A 17,693-nucleotide genomic window follows, 5' to 3' on the forward strand; every position below is an offset into this window, starting at 1 on the left:
GAGCAGAGTGAAGAAAGGTTAAGAGACAGAAAAGGAGAGAGAGAGGGAGGGGGGTGCTCTTGGATTGCAGCCCCAGGATCTATTCACATGCAAATGACCAGGGAGCTTCCACTAATCCCTGAGAGGAGAAGGACTACGCCCTCCTCCCCCGTCAGGATCATTTACCCAGCAGTGACTGAGCTGTCAGCCGGCATTGGATGGAGGTGCAGAAGAAGCAGGGCCACGATCTCTGCACCTCCAACCTGCTTTGCAACTCACTCACAATCCAATTACTGAACATCAGCTGCTGAATATGAAGCACACTTCTGATGTGTTGCTTCACTGAAAATGTGCATCAGGTTTCGTTTCATTTCCAGGAAAGGAGTCATGTTCACTCACTAGAAACAAATTTCAAAGAAGGCGATATAAAAAAAAGAAGCTGCCTGGCCATATAAGAGAGAAAACCAGAGCAAGGCATTCAGAGACATTTGTTTCAGCTGGGTAGGTTCTAACTATTTCTTTTATATCAAGCGAGTATTAGCCATGTGTTACTCTCTTGAGGCAGAAACAGCCCAGAAATATGACTAGTGACCCTTAAAAGAGACTTATCAATCCTTTATTTTTAGCCTTTCTTCCAAGATCTTTTAGAGCATCGTCTTATTCATGTCAAGCTCTAAATTACTAGAAGGATGATGATGCACTGTGTAAAAATGGTTTATCGCTCTGTAATTTTATCTATTCGTGGTTATATTTTCCTTCAAGGCTTAATTATGCTGATGGATTTAATGGTGGATTTCTTGTTCATAAAGGTACATTTCGTGGTTGTAGCCTGCTTTCTTATCTGGACAATACTGACGTGAAATAAATATGCCAACAGATGTCTTCAACTCATAAAATTACAGAAATCATAAAGCAAAATAATTCTGTTTTCTGTTTAGCAAAAACAACAAACAAACCAATCTTAATGCCAATTACTAAATAAAATATTGTGCATTATCAGCTTTGATTTGTTCAGATTTTCTTTCCACTCAGTTACACGATGCTGCAAATAAACGTCTATCATAGGTGTAACTTGTCTTCCAGGGGACTCTTTGGGACACTTTATGTCCCTACCAATGTCGGCATCAAAACTACACCCTTGTACAACAGCAAACATGGTGACCGAGGAGGAGATCTTGATAATGTACGTTCTCAGACAGACATAACACACTGGTTACACGCCGTCTCCACTGCTCAACACTGCCCCCACAGCTTCTTGTGGTGCTGCTCTGCTTCATGCGTTAAGGGACATTAATGGTCTTTCTCAGGACGGGGCGGTTTGGTTTGGTAAACCTGATCTTGTTCTTTTTCACAGCCAAGTATACCCTTACCTGCTATATAAGTCAGATAGATGCATTAGCTACGTGGCACAACATTTTCCTTGAACGAAGAACACCAATCCATCGAAGGGTCCCAAAAAAGTAAGATAACTCAGATCAGATATTCTGGTACCCTTCCCAGTTTTGCCTCTGCTAACAGAAAAAATGTATACCATCCAGCTGGTGGAAACGAGGCTTTAGAACCAGTTCTACGGTTTCAGCACTGAAAGACTGGTGCTCTGACACAACTCTTCCCTGGATCAGGCCAAAGAAACACTTTCACAAGGATTGAAGAGTCGAAAGTTCTGACTGTTGGGTTAAAAAATCCAGAGCTGGTTTAACTTCAAGTCCTCTTCATTCACAACGACACAACAGTAAAAACAAGGAGAACATGAACTCACTGATCCTCACATTTTCCTCATGTTTAGTGTTTCAACAGCACTAGTTTGTGAACGCTGCTCATGTTAAAACCCTGTCTGAAGCAGCATATGTACAGCAGCATTCATAAACACTGTTCCATGTTTGGAGACAAACCAATGGTTAATTAAAATAGCTTTTATAAACCAGTGTCCTGAGGTAACCTGCAATTAATCACATATTAATCACAGAATTGTTTTTATCAGTTTTTAAATGTTCTCCTGTAAGCAGTTATGTACCAGATGATAATGATCTTTAGTTACTTATTATATTTACTCAGTGCTCCAGCACTGCTTCCAACTTCTTCAGTTTATCTAGATCAGCTGCTGAAAGATTGCTGCTTGTAGAATTATCAGGATGTCTCTGCAGGAAGCATGGACCATCTTTAGGGGAGGAGGAGGGATCTCTGAATCACCTGCACAGCATGGGGTATCTGAGACGCGACACACTACGGTGGTAACTCCCTTCACATCCACATTAGATAACCAGCGTGCAGAGCTTTAGATCTAAACAGTGTAAAAGACCCATTCTGGTCTGTTTCTGCTTCACAGCCACTCGTTATTTCTACAAGTGTGTGTGTTAATTCGTGCGTTGAAAGACAGAATTTGCGTTAACTTTGACAGCCTTAATTAAAAGCCCCATTTCTGAACTTTGGCAGAGTTTCTCACTGAGGTGTCCCCTAACAACAAATAATTCTGCATCCATCGTGCATCCTGTCTCATCTCTGACCTCTCTCCAGTCAGTAAAAGTCAGTCTCGCTTTTCCTCTCTTCCTCTAAAAATGTCCTCTTTGGTTTCTATGATAAATCAGTTTCAGTGAGCATTCAATACAGCAAGCGTGTTGATGTCCAGTTGCTGGTGTGAAGCAAATCCCAGCTGTACTGCAACCACACTTTGGTCCCTTAGTACCAACGTGTCCTGGTTTAACCAGCACAGCCTACCTGGGTATTGTTGCTGACCATGTCCATCCCTTTATGACCACAGTGGAGCATCTTCTGATGCTACTTCCAGCAGGATAATGCACCATGTCACAAAGCTCAGATCATCTCCACGTGCTTTCTAGAACATGACGATGAGTTCACTGGACTCCAACGGCCTCCACAGCCACCAGATCTCAGTCCAATCTAAGTCACATCACTGTTCAAGACAGGGGACAAGCACTGGTTCACTAACTATAGACCAGTTTCATTGCTTTCACTGTGCTCTAAAATTATTCCTACAAAGATTAGACAAATTTTTTTGACAAACACAATATTTTTTCAGATTACTAATATGGTTTTAGACATAATAGATCAACATCACTAGCGATAATGCACCTAATAGAAGAAAAGAAGAAAAAACAAAAAGAAAAGTTTGCCACCACTGATCTGATTAAAAAAACTGGAACGGTATGGGATTCGGGGGAAGGCACTGGAACGAATTAAAAGTTACTTGACAAAACAGAAACAATATGTGGCAGTTACTGAAGTTAAGTCTGAGTGTTTGGACATTGCTTGTGGAGGCCCACAGGGGTCAGTGTTGGGACCAGAACTCTTCGTTCTTTACATAAATTTTATCTGGAAAGTATCTAATTCACTCAATTTGATCTTATTTGCAGTACAAATATTCTCTGGATTGGGGGTTACTTGTAGGAGGGTTTGGGAAGGATTCCACAAATATTTTTTAAATGATAAAGATGGTTTGATAGAAATAAATTATCCATGAATTTAAATAAAACTAAAACTAAGCTATTTGGAAATTGTAGTAAAAATAGTGAAGTACAAGTGAATATAGAGGCTGTTATTATGGAGTGTATGGTTATAAATTTCTTAGTGTAATTATTAAACACAAGATCTGCTGGAAGTCACACATAAAATATATACAAACAAAAATAGCAGGAAACATTTGAATTTTGGGCAAATCAAAGCATGTTTTGGATAAAAAAAAATCACTTCATCTTCTCTACTGTTCAGTAATCTTGCCATATCTGAATTGTTGTGTGGGAACGGAAAACTCCCTGGTTTGTGAAAGTTTTTAAAGTTATTTCTTCCACTGGCAGCTAATTTTGGATTATGGACCTCGGACTTATTGACAGAGATTATAGGTTTTGACCATTGCCTGGACTGTAACACCTATTTGTGGAAGGCGGACTTTGATAACCAGCAAAGCCGGTGGCTGTGTTAGCTAAGTTGAGCAAGAGTGCTAACTAGCTGGCTAGGCTTGCTAGCTGAAGGCAGAACAATAACACCACCACGCAATGGTCCACAGCACATCAATTAATCAATCAATCAAAAACAAAAGACAACAGAGCAGCTTTGGGATGTGGTGGAACAGGAGATTCTCATCAACTGTGTGATGCTGTCATGTCGATATGGAGGAAAACCTCTGAGGAACATTTCCAACACCTGGATCCAACTATGACACCAAGGATTAGGCAGTTCTGGAGGAGAAAGGAGGTTCAACCCGGTACTAACAAGGAAGCAAGCAGAAGAAGCAAATAAACTTGGTGTAATGAACCTCCTACAGTTAAAAACAGCAGCCCACAGACAGAGAGACGACCGGTGAAAACTCTTAACAAGCCACCTGTGACTGAAAGTTGTTTTTAATAAGTCCATAAACACAGTGGGAGTGTGGTTTCTGGTGTGAGATTGGGGTTGCTTTAATCCTAATTCTTCAGGTGATTATCAATAATCAGGTGCCTCTGTAAGCTTATTTACTTTTTATGTCCCTAACGAACAAGATCACATAGTTAAGATAGAGGAACACATCAAGATCTCAGCTGATGAAGGTAAAACTGAATAATTTGAACCTTTTATGAGACTGTTACCCATCCTGGGACTCACATCACAAAAAGCAGAATGAGGCAGAGACAGAGACAAATGTGAAAAAATTAGTTTCTAAGAAGGCGGAAGTGAGAATCTGTTCTGAAAAGCGTTGAACAGCAGTGTTTGCAGAACTACAGAAACTCACTTTCCCAGATTTTCAGTTACTTAACTTTAACTCAACGTGAAACTCATCAGTACACAATATCCAGATTTATTCTCTGATTTCCAGATAATATTAACTCATCCAACACAACAAACTAATCTTCTATGGTACATCTGAACACAAAGAGTGAACGCTGAACTATTTCGAGGCACCTTTTGCTCCGAAACTCAGCCTGATACCAAACTATTCGTCCCTGTCGTAAAGTAGCCTGTCTGTCTCATTACAGCCTGAACGGTTGAGTCTGAATTAGGCGACTGCCTGGTCAGCGAGCTCGGCACCAGCCACGATCAGTGGTAGCTTGCCAGATGTTAGGCTAAGTGGTCGCTACAAACACGGGTATGTTTGGCTTTTTCTTCCGTGAAGTTTTCATGACGTATTCATAAACCACATAAACCATCGCACAGCGTTCTCCGGTTGTCCATCTCTTTTGTCACAGATTGTAAAAATTTGACAAATAGATTTTTTCTTTATTCCAAGCAGCGTTGTTCTAAGCCGTCTATAACACTGTTGGCCTCGGCTTTTATCAATTACAGCCTAGAAAAGCCAGATTAAGAAAACAGAAGTTAAAGGAGCTACACCAGCAGCTCAGGGAAGCAGCTCTCTGCTGGCCTGGATGAAGCCATCAAGCAGCAAGGAGGATGAGGAGGAAGATGATGAAGGAGAGAGCCAAGACCAGAGTCATGTTAACAATTAAAGGCCTTTTAATAATTAATAATAAATAATAATTCCTTACATTTCTATAGTGCTTTTCTAGACGCTTTACAATGATTGGGGGACCTCAGGTTTTTAAAAATGAATGTAAAAATGTCCACAATGTGGTTTGGCAGCCAAATCTGGTACAAGCTGTATTAGCCCAGTACATTATTTTGTAGCCCCACAAATGTAAGTTGTTTCCATGTTAGGTCTTACAGAATTCACAGGTGTCTTGTATTTAGCATTGTAGGCTAATAGTGAAATATTGACCATCATAAATAAACAGTTAGAATTTGTCTGCAGAACACAGCTAGTGGTGAGGCATTGAAGTCAGACTATGGTGGTTGCAGACTGGTGTTAGTCTTAGTGGTGTAATGCATTGACTCTTGTTACTAAGCAGTATTACTCAAAGATGCATCACTCTGTTCTCTTTACTGTCCCACAGTAGACCATCTACCAGCATGGAGGATGAGGAAGATAGGGAGAGCAGTGTCAGATCAGTACCAGGTTCATGTACACTAACATATTTCAATACATTTGCAAGTACATAAAAGCCTGTAATGTTGTTTTTCTCACACTATAATTAAATATAGGTGGCGTTTCCACATGCTCAGCAAAGTGCCCCAATTTTTAAAAACTGAGCACCTGCCCCTCAAAATGCCTGTGCCCAACGTTTGGTGAGGTTCATGGCTGATGAGGCACTGACTCAGACTTACAATAGTTAGAATTCAATATATTCAACTAACAACATACTGATGACTGGAAATGTTTCATATCTCATCAGCATTCCTCGTTCACACACATCCACACACACAGGAGCATATCTGGCCTAGAAAGAACTTTTATAGCAGCAAGAGACGATGAATCAAGCAAACAAACTCCCTTCATGTGTTCTAAACATTTCATATTCAACAAAGTAAAGTATGGAGATGTGAACAAAATTCAGTTTTGACTCTCAGTTAAATTCTTAGTTGTTTTTTAAACTTGAAATTCTGGTGATTTAATCCACTTTAACACAGTTTGGCCATCAACAGGATAACAAGAAAAAATAGAATAATTCACTTAAGGTCAAATTTTTTATTTCAGATATTCACTTTTTTCTTGTCTATGTTGTTTTTTTAAATAAAACATTTTACCTTTAATTGTTTATGAAGTCAGTGCAGCTATCCTGCTTCACCTGTATGTTTATTTTCAGTCATTTCATTTCTCTGGTTTTTGCCCTGGATTTGATCGAGAACTGCTCGACCTCAGCTAGTTTACTTAAAATAATGTTAAAAATGAGAAATACATACAGAAAATACATTTGTAACACAGATCAGTGGAAAATATTAAAATGATTTTATGTGAGAACTATTAGTTTTATTTTATTGTGCATGACAGGTGTGTCTGCATCACCTGCCTCAACTGCATGTTGCTGGTTTTTACAGTAGAAAATTTATTTAATCAAGCAGACATTTTAAATCTGCAGTTTTCCCACTTAAGTGTTAAACATATAAAATCAACTAACGAAAAATCTGTCCAACAACCTTTTGTTGAGCGTAGTGACAGCAGCACCTCTTCTATTTCCATTTTAGCAATAAGTTTAGTTCTAAAATGGCTTTTTCTAACTGCTATGATGCTCCAGGTCATTGCTTCTAAAAAACACCCACTTCAGAACAGAATCCACTCAGTAGCACAGAAAATGTCCACACAAAATATCAGCGCTGTCTTGTAAGAAGGAGAAATTAAAACAACCAGATATGGAAATATGATGTTTGCACACACGTTTCTAGATGTTGTGCCTTCATTTAGAAACAATCTCTTTAAAGTCTGTGTGCAGAGATGCTGTTGTTAGGTCCACAGATCAATAAACCAATCAATCAGACCTTATGTATAGCACTTTTTATACCATTTTGTAACTCAAAGTGCTTTAAACAAATAACAGAAATAGTCAAAAGGTGTCTATTAGTGAGGAAAAACTAGAGATGAGGTGAATAATATAAAAAAATAATAAATATATAGTAGTAGGATTTTTAAAAAACGAAACAAATGAAAGCCTAAAAATAGGAACATAAAATAAATAAGACAAAATAAAATATAAAGCAGAAAAATTAAAACAAATAAAATATAACATACAGCTAAAAATAGAACTAAATATTAATGATAAGGATTCTCTCTGGTGGTCAGTGTTGTCAAGTGTCCATCTAGTGATGGTTCAGGTTCTCTTTTAACCTCCAAACACACTGAGCTGCTCCTGGCTGTATAATACAAAAGGTCCAATAACCTGGCAACCACATATATGGTCGTCTTCACATAACACTTAATTCTGTGTAATACTTCTAAAATGCAGTCTTGCTTATGTCTTAAGGACACTAGAACATTTGTAGGGGAATTTGTTAAAGTGATTCTGGATCTGCTGAATATGACCATATATATTACATTTCTCTTTTAACTGCAGAAGGATTTGTGCAATACAGGATTTTACAAGTTTTCGCAACACGTTGCTGAATGCTCCCTCACTGATCAACATAAATGAGTTTCCAATGAACAGCCCCTCAAAAAAGAAAAGAAAAAGCACAATACCGCAGTTAAAGTACAATTACTGCACAAATAATAATCTTCACCACAACAGCTGTGAGAAAGTTTAAACATACTGCTCATTGTACTAAATATCCAGCTGATCATATAAAACCTAGATTTCACATATTCAGATCTGAGCTCCCAGACGTGAATGACTTTCACTGAAACAGCAGCACATGGAAAGCATCCAGCTCACCTAACACAGAGGACTAAATGCAGGAGATAAAAACAGCTTAAAAGGGGAAAACAGGAAGGAGAGAGAGCTGTTCTTTACCTGACATGAAGACAGCTGTCTGCACTGACACACACGTACGGGTAGGCAGGATGTCATAACGCTGCCTGTGTGTGGAGAGGCGTGACGCTTGGTGTCTAACTTTGTGTGTCAGAGGGTTATGCATTTCCTGGTGTGGAGAGGAAATGATCTCCTGGTTAGATCTTCTTACCGCCTCAACAACAGACTGTTAGATGGAACAGATCTGAGGCAGTGTTGCTATGAAAAGTAGAACATGTCTAAACTAGAAAACCCATAAATAAAAACAGTCCCCTTTATTTATCACTAATTATTCCACTTTTCACTGATTCCAGGTGGGGGTGTTTTCTTCTAACACATCTGTGATATTATCAGCTGATTTAATATTATAAATGTGTTTAAAACATTTGTACAAACATGAGTGTCATCGGTGAACAAAAGCAGGGGATTTCCATACACAAACGTTGCTCCGGCTCTCGATCACCTGAGAAAATATACATCTGCTACATGTTCCACTATATCAAGGAGCTTGTAACCAGCCTTACTCTGCTGACCTGAGACCTTCCTCTTTACACGTCGGAAACCTGCTTAACAAAAGCTCTGCCGGAGGTGGGAGATGAAGCTCTTTCTGACAGATATTCCCAGAACAACAAATTTGGGTCATCAGGCCTGACCGACATCCTCCGCCACCATCTGAGCCAACCACCACGTGGGGATCAGTTCACCTGGCGAAGTCACAAGTCCGTCGATACGACTACAAAGTCAATCATGGAACTGCGGCCTTACGCCTGAACATAATGTTCATTAGGGACAATTTGGGATGAGCACAGAAGTCCAATAACAAAACTCCATTCGGATTCAGATCAGGGAAGCCGTTCCTCCCAATCATGCCTCTCCAGGTCTCACTGTCATTGCCCTCGTGAGCACTGAAGTCCCCCAGCAGAAGGAAGGAGTCCCCGGAAGGAGAGTTCACCAACACTCCATCCAAGGAGTTTAAAAACGGTGGGTACTTTCAACTGTTGTTGGATCTATAGGCACAAAAACCAGTCAGGATCCATCCTCCCACCCAAAGGCGGAAGGATGCTACCGTCTTGTCCACTGGGGTAAACCTCAATGTACAGGCACCGAGGTGAGGGGCACTGAGTATGCCCACACCTGCTTTGCGCCTTTCAGTGGGAGCAGCTCCAGAATGTAAGAGAGTCCAGCCCTTCTCGAGGACACACTGGTCCCAGGGCCCAAGTCGAGCACACCAGCTCAGGCTCCTTCTCTGCCAGAGAGGTGACTTCCATGTCCATAGAGCTAGCTTCTGCAGCCCAGGATCAGACCGCCAGGGTCCCTTCCTTCAGCCACTGTCCGGCTCACACTGCTCCCCACTCCTACAGACTCTATTGTGGTAGTGAGTCCACAGCAGGGGTAGCCCATGTTACCCTTTTGGACTGAGCCCAACCAGGCCCCATTGGCAAAGGCCCAACAAGAAGGCGCTCGTCTCCGTGCCCCACACCCAAGCCTCAATCTAGAGGGGGGGTCCGTGACCGGCTTCCAGGCAAGGGGAACCTTGAACCAATGTTGCTTTTCATCAGAGTGGTCAATGAGCCCCGCTTGATCCGGTCTATCCCCTAGAAACCTGTTTACCATTGGAGACCGTACCGGGGGTATAAGCTTCTGACAACATAGCTCATACGATCTTCAGGACGCATTAACCCCTCCAACCGCTGCAAGGTGGTGGCTCATAAATCATAATCCTTAAAAAAACCTAGTATAACACTGCAATATTTTTCATTTAATTAATTTTAGATTTTCCTATGAACCATGCACTTTCTATGGGTTTGTATAAATCGTATACTTGCTCTCCTTTAACAAAAGGAATCAGCTTAGTCAGCCACATTCAGGCCTTTGTGGGGAAGTCTTCCTGGTTTGACCTCCATTATATGATGGTATTTTAGAGCCTGTTATATTTCCCTGAAAGACAAGTTCTGCAGCTGGAATCGACTCCTGTTCCCTGTGACTCTGAAAAGGATGAGGCAGGTACAGAGAATGAATGGATCTGTTAAATATGAAGGAAAGAAAAACCAAAATGGAATAACAAGGAGGAAATTTTTGATAAATAAGTATAACTTAAGAAGACGATTCTCCATGGATTGTATAAAGACGACAAGATGGCAGATATCTTTCATTTTTGCAGGTTTGCAGCCAGGTTTGCAGTCATCAACAACCTCCTGTGACATCCCATCCTGCAGTTTATCAGCTCCCTCTGGAGCCACAACAGGCCTTTTACACGTACAACATGCAGCTGTACTCTCCAACAACTGTTCATATGGAGATGTGGGAATTTATTTAAGATTAGAAGAATAAAAATAAAAAAAAAAGTGAGCCGAAAATGCCAAACTCCCTTAAATCAAGGGTAATATTTAAGATTTCCATGTGTCAGTACAGAGCATACACAATGGTACCCTGTTAAATACTCATCTATAAAGTATTTCCTGTACCAATGTTTTTGGAAATGAGATGCAAAAAACCCTAATGACTGCTAAGTTATCAGTAAACAGTGCTGTGGAGACCTCACAGTATTACAAAGACAAACAAGCTATTCTGCTTGGCAGCAGCTCAGAGGAAAAACCTTTAAGCAGGAAGAAAGGTCAACAGGACCAGACCCGTGTGGGTGGACATCTGCCTCGAATCCTGGAGGTGAACGGGGAGCAGAGAGAGAATAATACCTTATCGTCACTGAATCCAACCAGTTCCTTCCTCTCAAAGTGTCTGTTCTCAGCATTAAACAGATGCACAGGAGAAAGTTTCAGTCAAAGCTGGATTTTCATCAGGTCAAAAGTTTAACGAATGGAAAACACACTGACATCTATAGTTCACACATCCTGATAGCTTCACAAATGTGGGAGAGGAAAGGTGGACTTACTTCCCTCCGCAGGGTCTTTACAATGCCTGCTGGCTTCAAGATCTTTATTGTCATTATGCAACAAAATTTTGAGGAGTCTTTCGGCTTAAGCACACATACATAAGAAAAAAGAAATATAACAGGCACACATAAATAAAAAATAAAGACATAAAATATATAAAAGATATAAGAATACCTCTATATTTACAGGAAAATTATTTACAGTTAGATCATCATGTATATATAGTAGGGTTGTCAAAAATAATGTGTTAACTAATTTATGTAATTAATTGCGTTAAAATTTTTAACACAAGTAATGCATGCCTCATGACCAGCCTTAAACATCCGTTATTTCTCTGTTATGATGGCAGGACGTGAAGAGATCAGCCGGCTGGCTCTATGAATGGACTTGAGAATAAACGCAGCATTAATGGAGCAACATGGACGTCGCCTCCGTGGAGAATCGGTGTGTTTTCCCAGTGAGAGGGTTCCACACCTGCACTTTTTTTTTTTCTATTTTTATTTTTCTACAGTCATTTAGCAGACGCTTTTATCCAAAGCGACTTACATTTGAGAGCAAGAACAACACAAGCATGAATTCACTTTTCTCACATTTTTTTTAAAACTTGCAACAGTCCAGCTGCGTTTTGCACCAACGTGTCTGCTCTAGAGAATCTCTGGTCGTCTCTGTGCAGCGACGGCTGTCGGTGATCAGCTGATCGGCTTTTCTCTGTTGTTCCGTATGTTTATGGACCAGATGAGAAGGAGGAAACTAGAGGTTCATGGTTCACACCATCACATATTTACCCCAAAGTGTTGTTGTTGGCAGGATCTTCTCTAACACAGTAGCTGCTGGTGGTAGACAGGGTTTATACCTTAGCTATGCAGGGGCGGGTCTAGAAAAGTTCTGATGGGGGGCCAGGAGCACTGACCAGGAAAAGGGGGGCACAAATGAAATTTTATTTTATTAAATATTAAACTGATTATTACAACCAAAGTGATCATCTAATTTAAAAAAGTGAAGAACAACTAGTAAAACAAGCAGCTAATGATGTGTTTTATCAGCAGGTGTTTACTTTGGGTGAAGCTGCTGTAGGACTTTTATCACAGCTGCACAAACACTCACACTTCAATGATAAAAGAAAAACCTGTTTTTATCCAGACCATCAGTTTTATCAGAGTTTCTTCATCAATGTCGGCTGTTTAACTTCAGTCATCACATCTGCTTCTTTTAGGACAGAAACTATCACCATGGAGACGGATGGTGAGATGATGATATATGAATTCTGTATTATGATCGACAACATGGTAGAGATGATTTAGAACAACATACATACATTACATGCTGCATTTACTGACCCATGAAGGATCATGACATCTATATCCAGGGTCCAAAATTAACACTCGTCAGGCGCCAAATGTGAGTACATTTTTCGCTTGACGAGTAAATCTCAGAGGGTATCCACCAAATGGTGAGTAAATGTTTGTACTAAATTAGTCATGTTTTCCAGTCTTCCTATTGGTGGATTTCTTCTTTATGTTCCTCTGCTGTCTGCACGTATGAACGACGTGCACGTACACAAACATGCACTGACGCAAACACTCGCACGTGACACGAGAACGCGCTGCACTGTTTTAGTTCTGTTTGCCGTTTAGCTCAAGCTAATGAAGCAGGTAAATACGTGGAGATTTTTAGCAGGAGGGTCAGATTTCCAAAAGAAAACTCGGTGAACTGGAGGATAAATCAGCAGCTTCCAGACCCAACCAGAACGTTTAATGAAAAGTGATGGTTTGGATGTAGCAGCGCCTTCTGTCTGCCTCACTCGCTTCTCACACACCGACTGTAGGCTGTAACACACCTGCGCGTGCCGACTGTAGGCGGTAACACACCTGCGCGTGCCGACGGTAGACGGTAACGCACCTGCGCCTGCCGACTGTAGGCGGTAACACACCTGCGCGTGCCGACGGTAGGCGGTAACGCACCTGCGCCTGCCGACTGTAGGCGGTAACGCACCTGCGCGTGCCGACTGTAGGCGGTAACGCACCTGCGCGCGCCGACTGTAGGCGGTAACGCACCTGCGCGCGCCGACTGTAGGCGGTAAAGCACCTGCGCGCGCCGACTGTAGGCGGTAACGCACCTGCGCGCGCCGACTGTAGGCTGTAACACACCTGCGCGCGCCGACTGTAGGCTGTAACACACCTGTGCGTGCCGTCAGCACAGCAGCACTCTGTTAGACATGATGCTAGCCTGTTAGCTTAGCTTAGCTGTTTACAACCTGAAGACTGACGACAGCTGCATAACAGGCGTGACGTAACTCTGCGAGACTACGAACAGCTGTCAACCAAATAACTTATCAATATAATAACAATGATACTTATTATTCCCAAATTTCCCTGAGGACTCTCCAAAGGGATTAATAAAGTATTTCTATTTCTATTCTATTCTATTATTGTATTGATCAGTTATTAAGTTCATTATTATTATAAATCAGCGTTTATGATTACTAATAAGCTATTTATATTAGATATTACTGATTTGTCATGAATCAGACCAACTAGCTTTAAATTTATTTATTATCAATTTATGTTAAATTTATTTTTTAAACAATAAAATAAAAAGCAAAAATCAGAGTATGATCCCACCAAGGCTGTCATGCTGTGGCACGAGGACTGTTAGGAGGCCAGACGAAGAAAAAAAGGGGGACGAGTCTGATCAGGTTTTAGTTAATGAATTTAGATATTAACACTTTATCAAATAAAAACATTTTTCTTGTTGCCTTTGTTTAATGTTGCTGTGACTTCCACTTTCAGTTTGGATACAACAGAACATAGTATTATAGAAAATAACATGTGCGTAGAGGTATGTGTGTGTAAAATGATTTAATAATTTGGCCAGTAAAAAATATGTTTGGCAGGTGGATTTTTTCATCTACCGGCCAACGTGGCCGGTGAGTCAAAAAGTTAATTTCAGACACTGTCTATATCAGGGCTACTCAATTTGGTCCTACGAGGGCCACAATCAAGCAGGATTTCCATGTATCCCTGCACCAACACACCTGAGTCAAATTAATGAGTCATTGTGTAGAACCTGATTGGCTGTTAGAGCCACCTAATTTGACTCAGGTGTGTTGGTGCAGGGATACATGGAAAACCTGCTGGATTGTGGCCCTCGCAGGACCGAATTGAGTAGCCCTGCTCTATATCTATATCTATATCTATATCTATATCTCTATACTGTATATATCTATGCCATTGTTTACATTTGATTTTTAAGGAATTGGAAGGTAGCATCCAGTGTCACTGTTTGTTCATCTGGGTTCTCTGTAGCTCTGATGGTTTTAGCAAAGCCAATGTTTTTAAGCCAACTTGGTATTACCGTACTTTATGAAGTCCCTGTGCAGTCCAAAAGGAAACATTTTGAACCAGATGAACGCTTCTAACCACAACCCAGAAGCTCTGAATGAGGCACCTCCATCTGTCTGCGCCACACACAACGCAGGGTGTGTACAGATGCTCCTGCAGGTGGTGGGTGGGTTTCACCATTAAAGACTGTTTACTCTGTCACAGTGTAGACACGCTGTTGTCAGACAGACATCTTTAGTGAACGAATACACAAACCCTTTGTAGTGTAAACAGACCACCAATATGCAGTTTTAACTCCAGAGACAGGGTGGGCCAATCTCCAACACGTTGTTATTTTTTCAATATTATAATCACTGGCAGCAATAAATCAAAAAAGAAAAACATGCATCATAATACCCCTTCTAAACTATTTTTCTTTATAACAATAAAAGCATGAGGTATATACAGCAAGGTTTTTATTTATATTAAAAAATCGTGATCTCGATTCACACATATATGTGATCTCATTTCTACACACAGCAATTCTAAAGCATTTTATATCACGAGCTGTATCACAAACAAATGCTCCTAATTTCCTCCCGGATTTTTTCAAGTGTACAACATGTGATTCAGTGGGGGAAGCCCGTCTGCAGCCGAGTGTTTGGGAAGAGTGAGAGAGAGTGAAAGCAGAGGGAAATCTGTGGGAAGGAGGTTTAAATGCATAGCGAAGAAAACCCAACTGGTAGCGGCGAGAGTCCCCCTTCGCTCGAACTGAACTTTCGGCAGCAGTGAAGATGACAAACAGTACAAGTTGTTTAGTAAAGTGTGTTTTGCCCTGGTTGCAGCAACACAAGGCAACATCACAAATCTCTACAATCATATTAATCACATACAAAACAAGAAACAAAGACAGATGTCAATAACCAGAATGAACTTTATACAATGCATATATGTGTGTGTGTGTGTGTGTGTGTGTGTGTGTGCGTGTGTGTGTGTGTGTGTGTTATGAAACTGGTGATGATCGGTTGGGGGTTGGGGAGATCTAGTGGAGTTTTAAGGCTTAAAGAAGGTTGAATGAGGTTAACCTGTAAAGGTTATAGCGCATTTAACTTTTTGTGAGTGTAGAATTTTTTCTACACCTTAGTGAGGAGCTGATTGGGTCATGACAGGAAAACAAGATGAGTGTGATGCGTTTAGTTCAGGAAACACATGTGGCTCATGACCCCGAGTTTCCTTGACAACAAGTCATTTAACAGTTTGTTTTCATTGTGTTTGTGTTTCTGTGTGTGTGTGTGTGTGTGTGTGTGTCCACAAACTGACAGTGTTAATGTTTTTGTAATATTTACATATGATATTTTTGTATTGTGCACATTTACATTTATAGTGTCTATTCAAATATCCAACAGTCACATTTTTGGCGGGTTCCCTTTACATAAGTCATAATATTTAAGGGTTAAGTCTTGGTTTTTTATTTCCCATGAATAATGTAAAGGAATAATGTTTTCCTTTTTTCTAACAAAACACTTTGTTTTAAAGCAGAATGTTTTGGGATTCTCTTCTGGCAGTGATGGGGATTTTTTGGTGGTTTTCCCCGTTGCAGCCCTGTCTTGCTTAGACTTAGACACCTTTATTAATCCCACCAGGGGCAATTAGTTTGAGCAGCACAACATTGAACCATACAGTAGAGTGTGAAGGACAATAAAAAGAAGAGCTTGATGATCAATAATATATAAAATATCATATATATATATATATATATATATATATATAATGTAAAAGACATTAAAAACATTTTAAAAAATTTACTGAGAATTTAAAAGAAGAATAGCAGTTGGGATAAAAAGATGTTGCATAACAGTTTGTTTTACAATCGGGTAAAACATTGCCAAGACCTGAAGGCAACAAGGAAAACTCATATTTTAAAACGTGACCAGACGAAGACACGATCACCTCAGCTTTCTGGACAATCTGATCATTTCAGAACGAAGCCAGGTCCCTCTGCTGCACTCCTATGATTTTAGAACAAATTTTCACAATGCTATTGAGACTGTTCTTGTCTTTGATAGTGAGGCAGTTACACCAGCAGATAAATGAGAAAGCCCGATAGTACCTACACATGATGATGGGACTGACTGAAAACGAGTTCAGTTTCCTCAAGAGGTTGATTCCTTGTTGTGTCCATTTCACAACAGCTGCAGTACTGACATCAAATTTAAGCTGGATGTCAAAGAAAGTACCAAGGTACTTATAGGAGGAAACGATTTCAACGCCCTCGTTATGAATAGTACTTTTAAAGGGAAAGAACTTTTCTACGTCTAAACTCAAAAATGAGTTCCTTTATTTTTGTGACATTTATCTCCAAGAAATTAGAGTCAGTTCTGTAGCCTCCGCTCCTTCTTCCCTCTCATTTTTCGATGCTTTTTGGGCCAGATCTCACATGAGCCATCAGTACTCATCGGAGAAGAGTTGTCATCCCCGGTGCTTTGGCGGAGGGCAAGAAGTATATGACGGCTGTGTACCAAACGGCTAGCCGCCTCCCCTTCGCCATTGAGGTGGCCACAAGTAACGCAGCACACGAAAGTCCAAAGTGCCCAACAAAACTCCTAGGTTGATCCAGTTCATGATTAAAAGGTACAAGGTAAGGTAAGGTTAGGTCAAATGGTGCTCACCATTGTTTGGTGCTTGTTTTTAACTTATTTTAACTTCCACTTTTTATGGGATTAATTCATTTTTTGCACTAACAAAACATTGAGAGGTCTCTGTTGATCATCACTTCTGACGAGTTTACCAGGCGTGCCAAATTTCCTTTATCATTAAAAACTCTTCGAAGTGCAGATTCAGTACTGTGCATTGCTTTAAATCCAGACTGAAAAATCTCAAGAACATTGTGCTCATTTAGGTGTGGAATTATCTGATTATAAACTATTCTTTCCAAGGCTTTAGATAAAAAAAAAAAAACAATTTGGAAATTTGCATAAAGTTTGCAAGAACATTTGCATCTAGCAGGTTTTCAGAGAAGCGGCTGCACGACCACGTTTAAAATATTTAAGAACTAGTCCTGAGGTGAGACTGCTATTAATAGTGGTTAAAATTGAGCCCACAATACATAAAAAAGATCTTTAAACAAGCATCATGAGGTGAACCTGAGGGCTTTAGGTGATTCACCACTTCCTGTAGCTGAGCAAGAGTCATACTGAAACGGGTGAAAAACAGTAGTGCACAAAGAAGTAGCTGAAGGG

The 17,693-nt window shown here is 40.4% G+C and overlaps 1 protein-coding gene across 3 annotated transcripts in view; it reads right to left on the reverse strand.

The window, feature by feature from the left end:
- sept12 (septin 12) overlaps positions 1-17,693 on the reverse strand; it is a 103,244-nt gene that overhangs the window by 22,792 nt on the left and 62,759 nt on the right. Inside the window, exon 1 of one of the 3 annotated variants that reach the window (XM_041970604.1) lies at positions 8,247-8,344. The exons of the other annotated variants lie outside the window; for them this stretch is intronic. Coding sequence (XP_041826538.1) covers positions 8,247-8,253 — 7 coding nt within the window. The 5' untranslated portion in view covers positions 8,254-8,344. Of the gene's footprint in view, positions 1-8,246; positions 8,345-17,693 lie in introns of those variants that run through there. 3 annotated transcript variants of the gene reach the window in all.

Source organism: Melanotaenia boesemani, chromosome 2 (assembly GCF_017639745.1).
Source record: "Melanotaenia boesemani isolate fMelBoe1 chromosome 2, fMelBoe1.pri, whole genome shotgun sequence".
In the NCBI taxonomy this organism is placed as follows: domain Eukaryota; kingdom Metazoa; phylum Chordata; class Actinopteri; order Atheriniformes; family Melanotaeniidae; genus Melanotaenia; species Melanotaenia boesemani.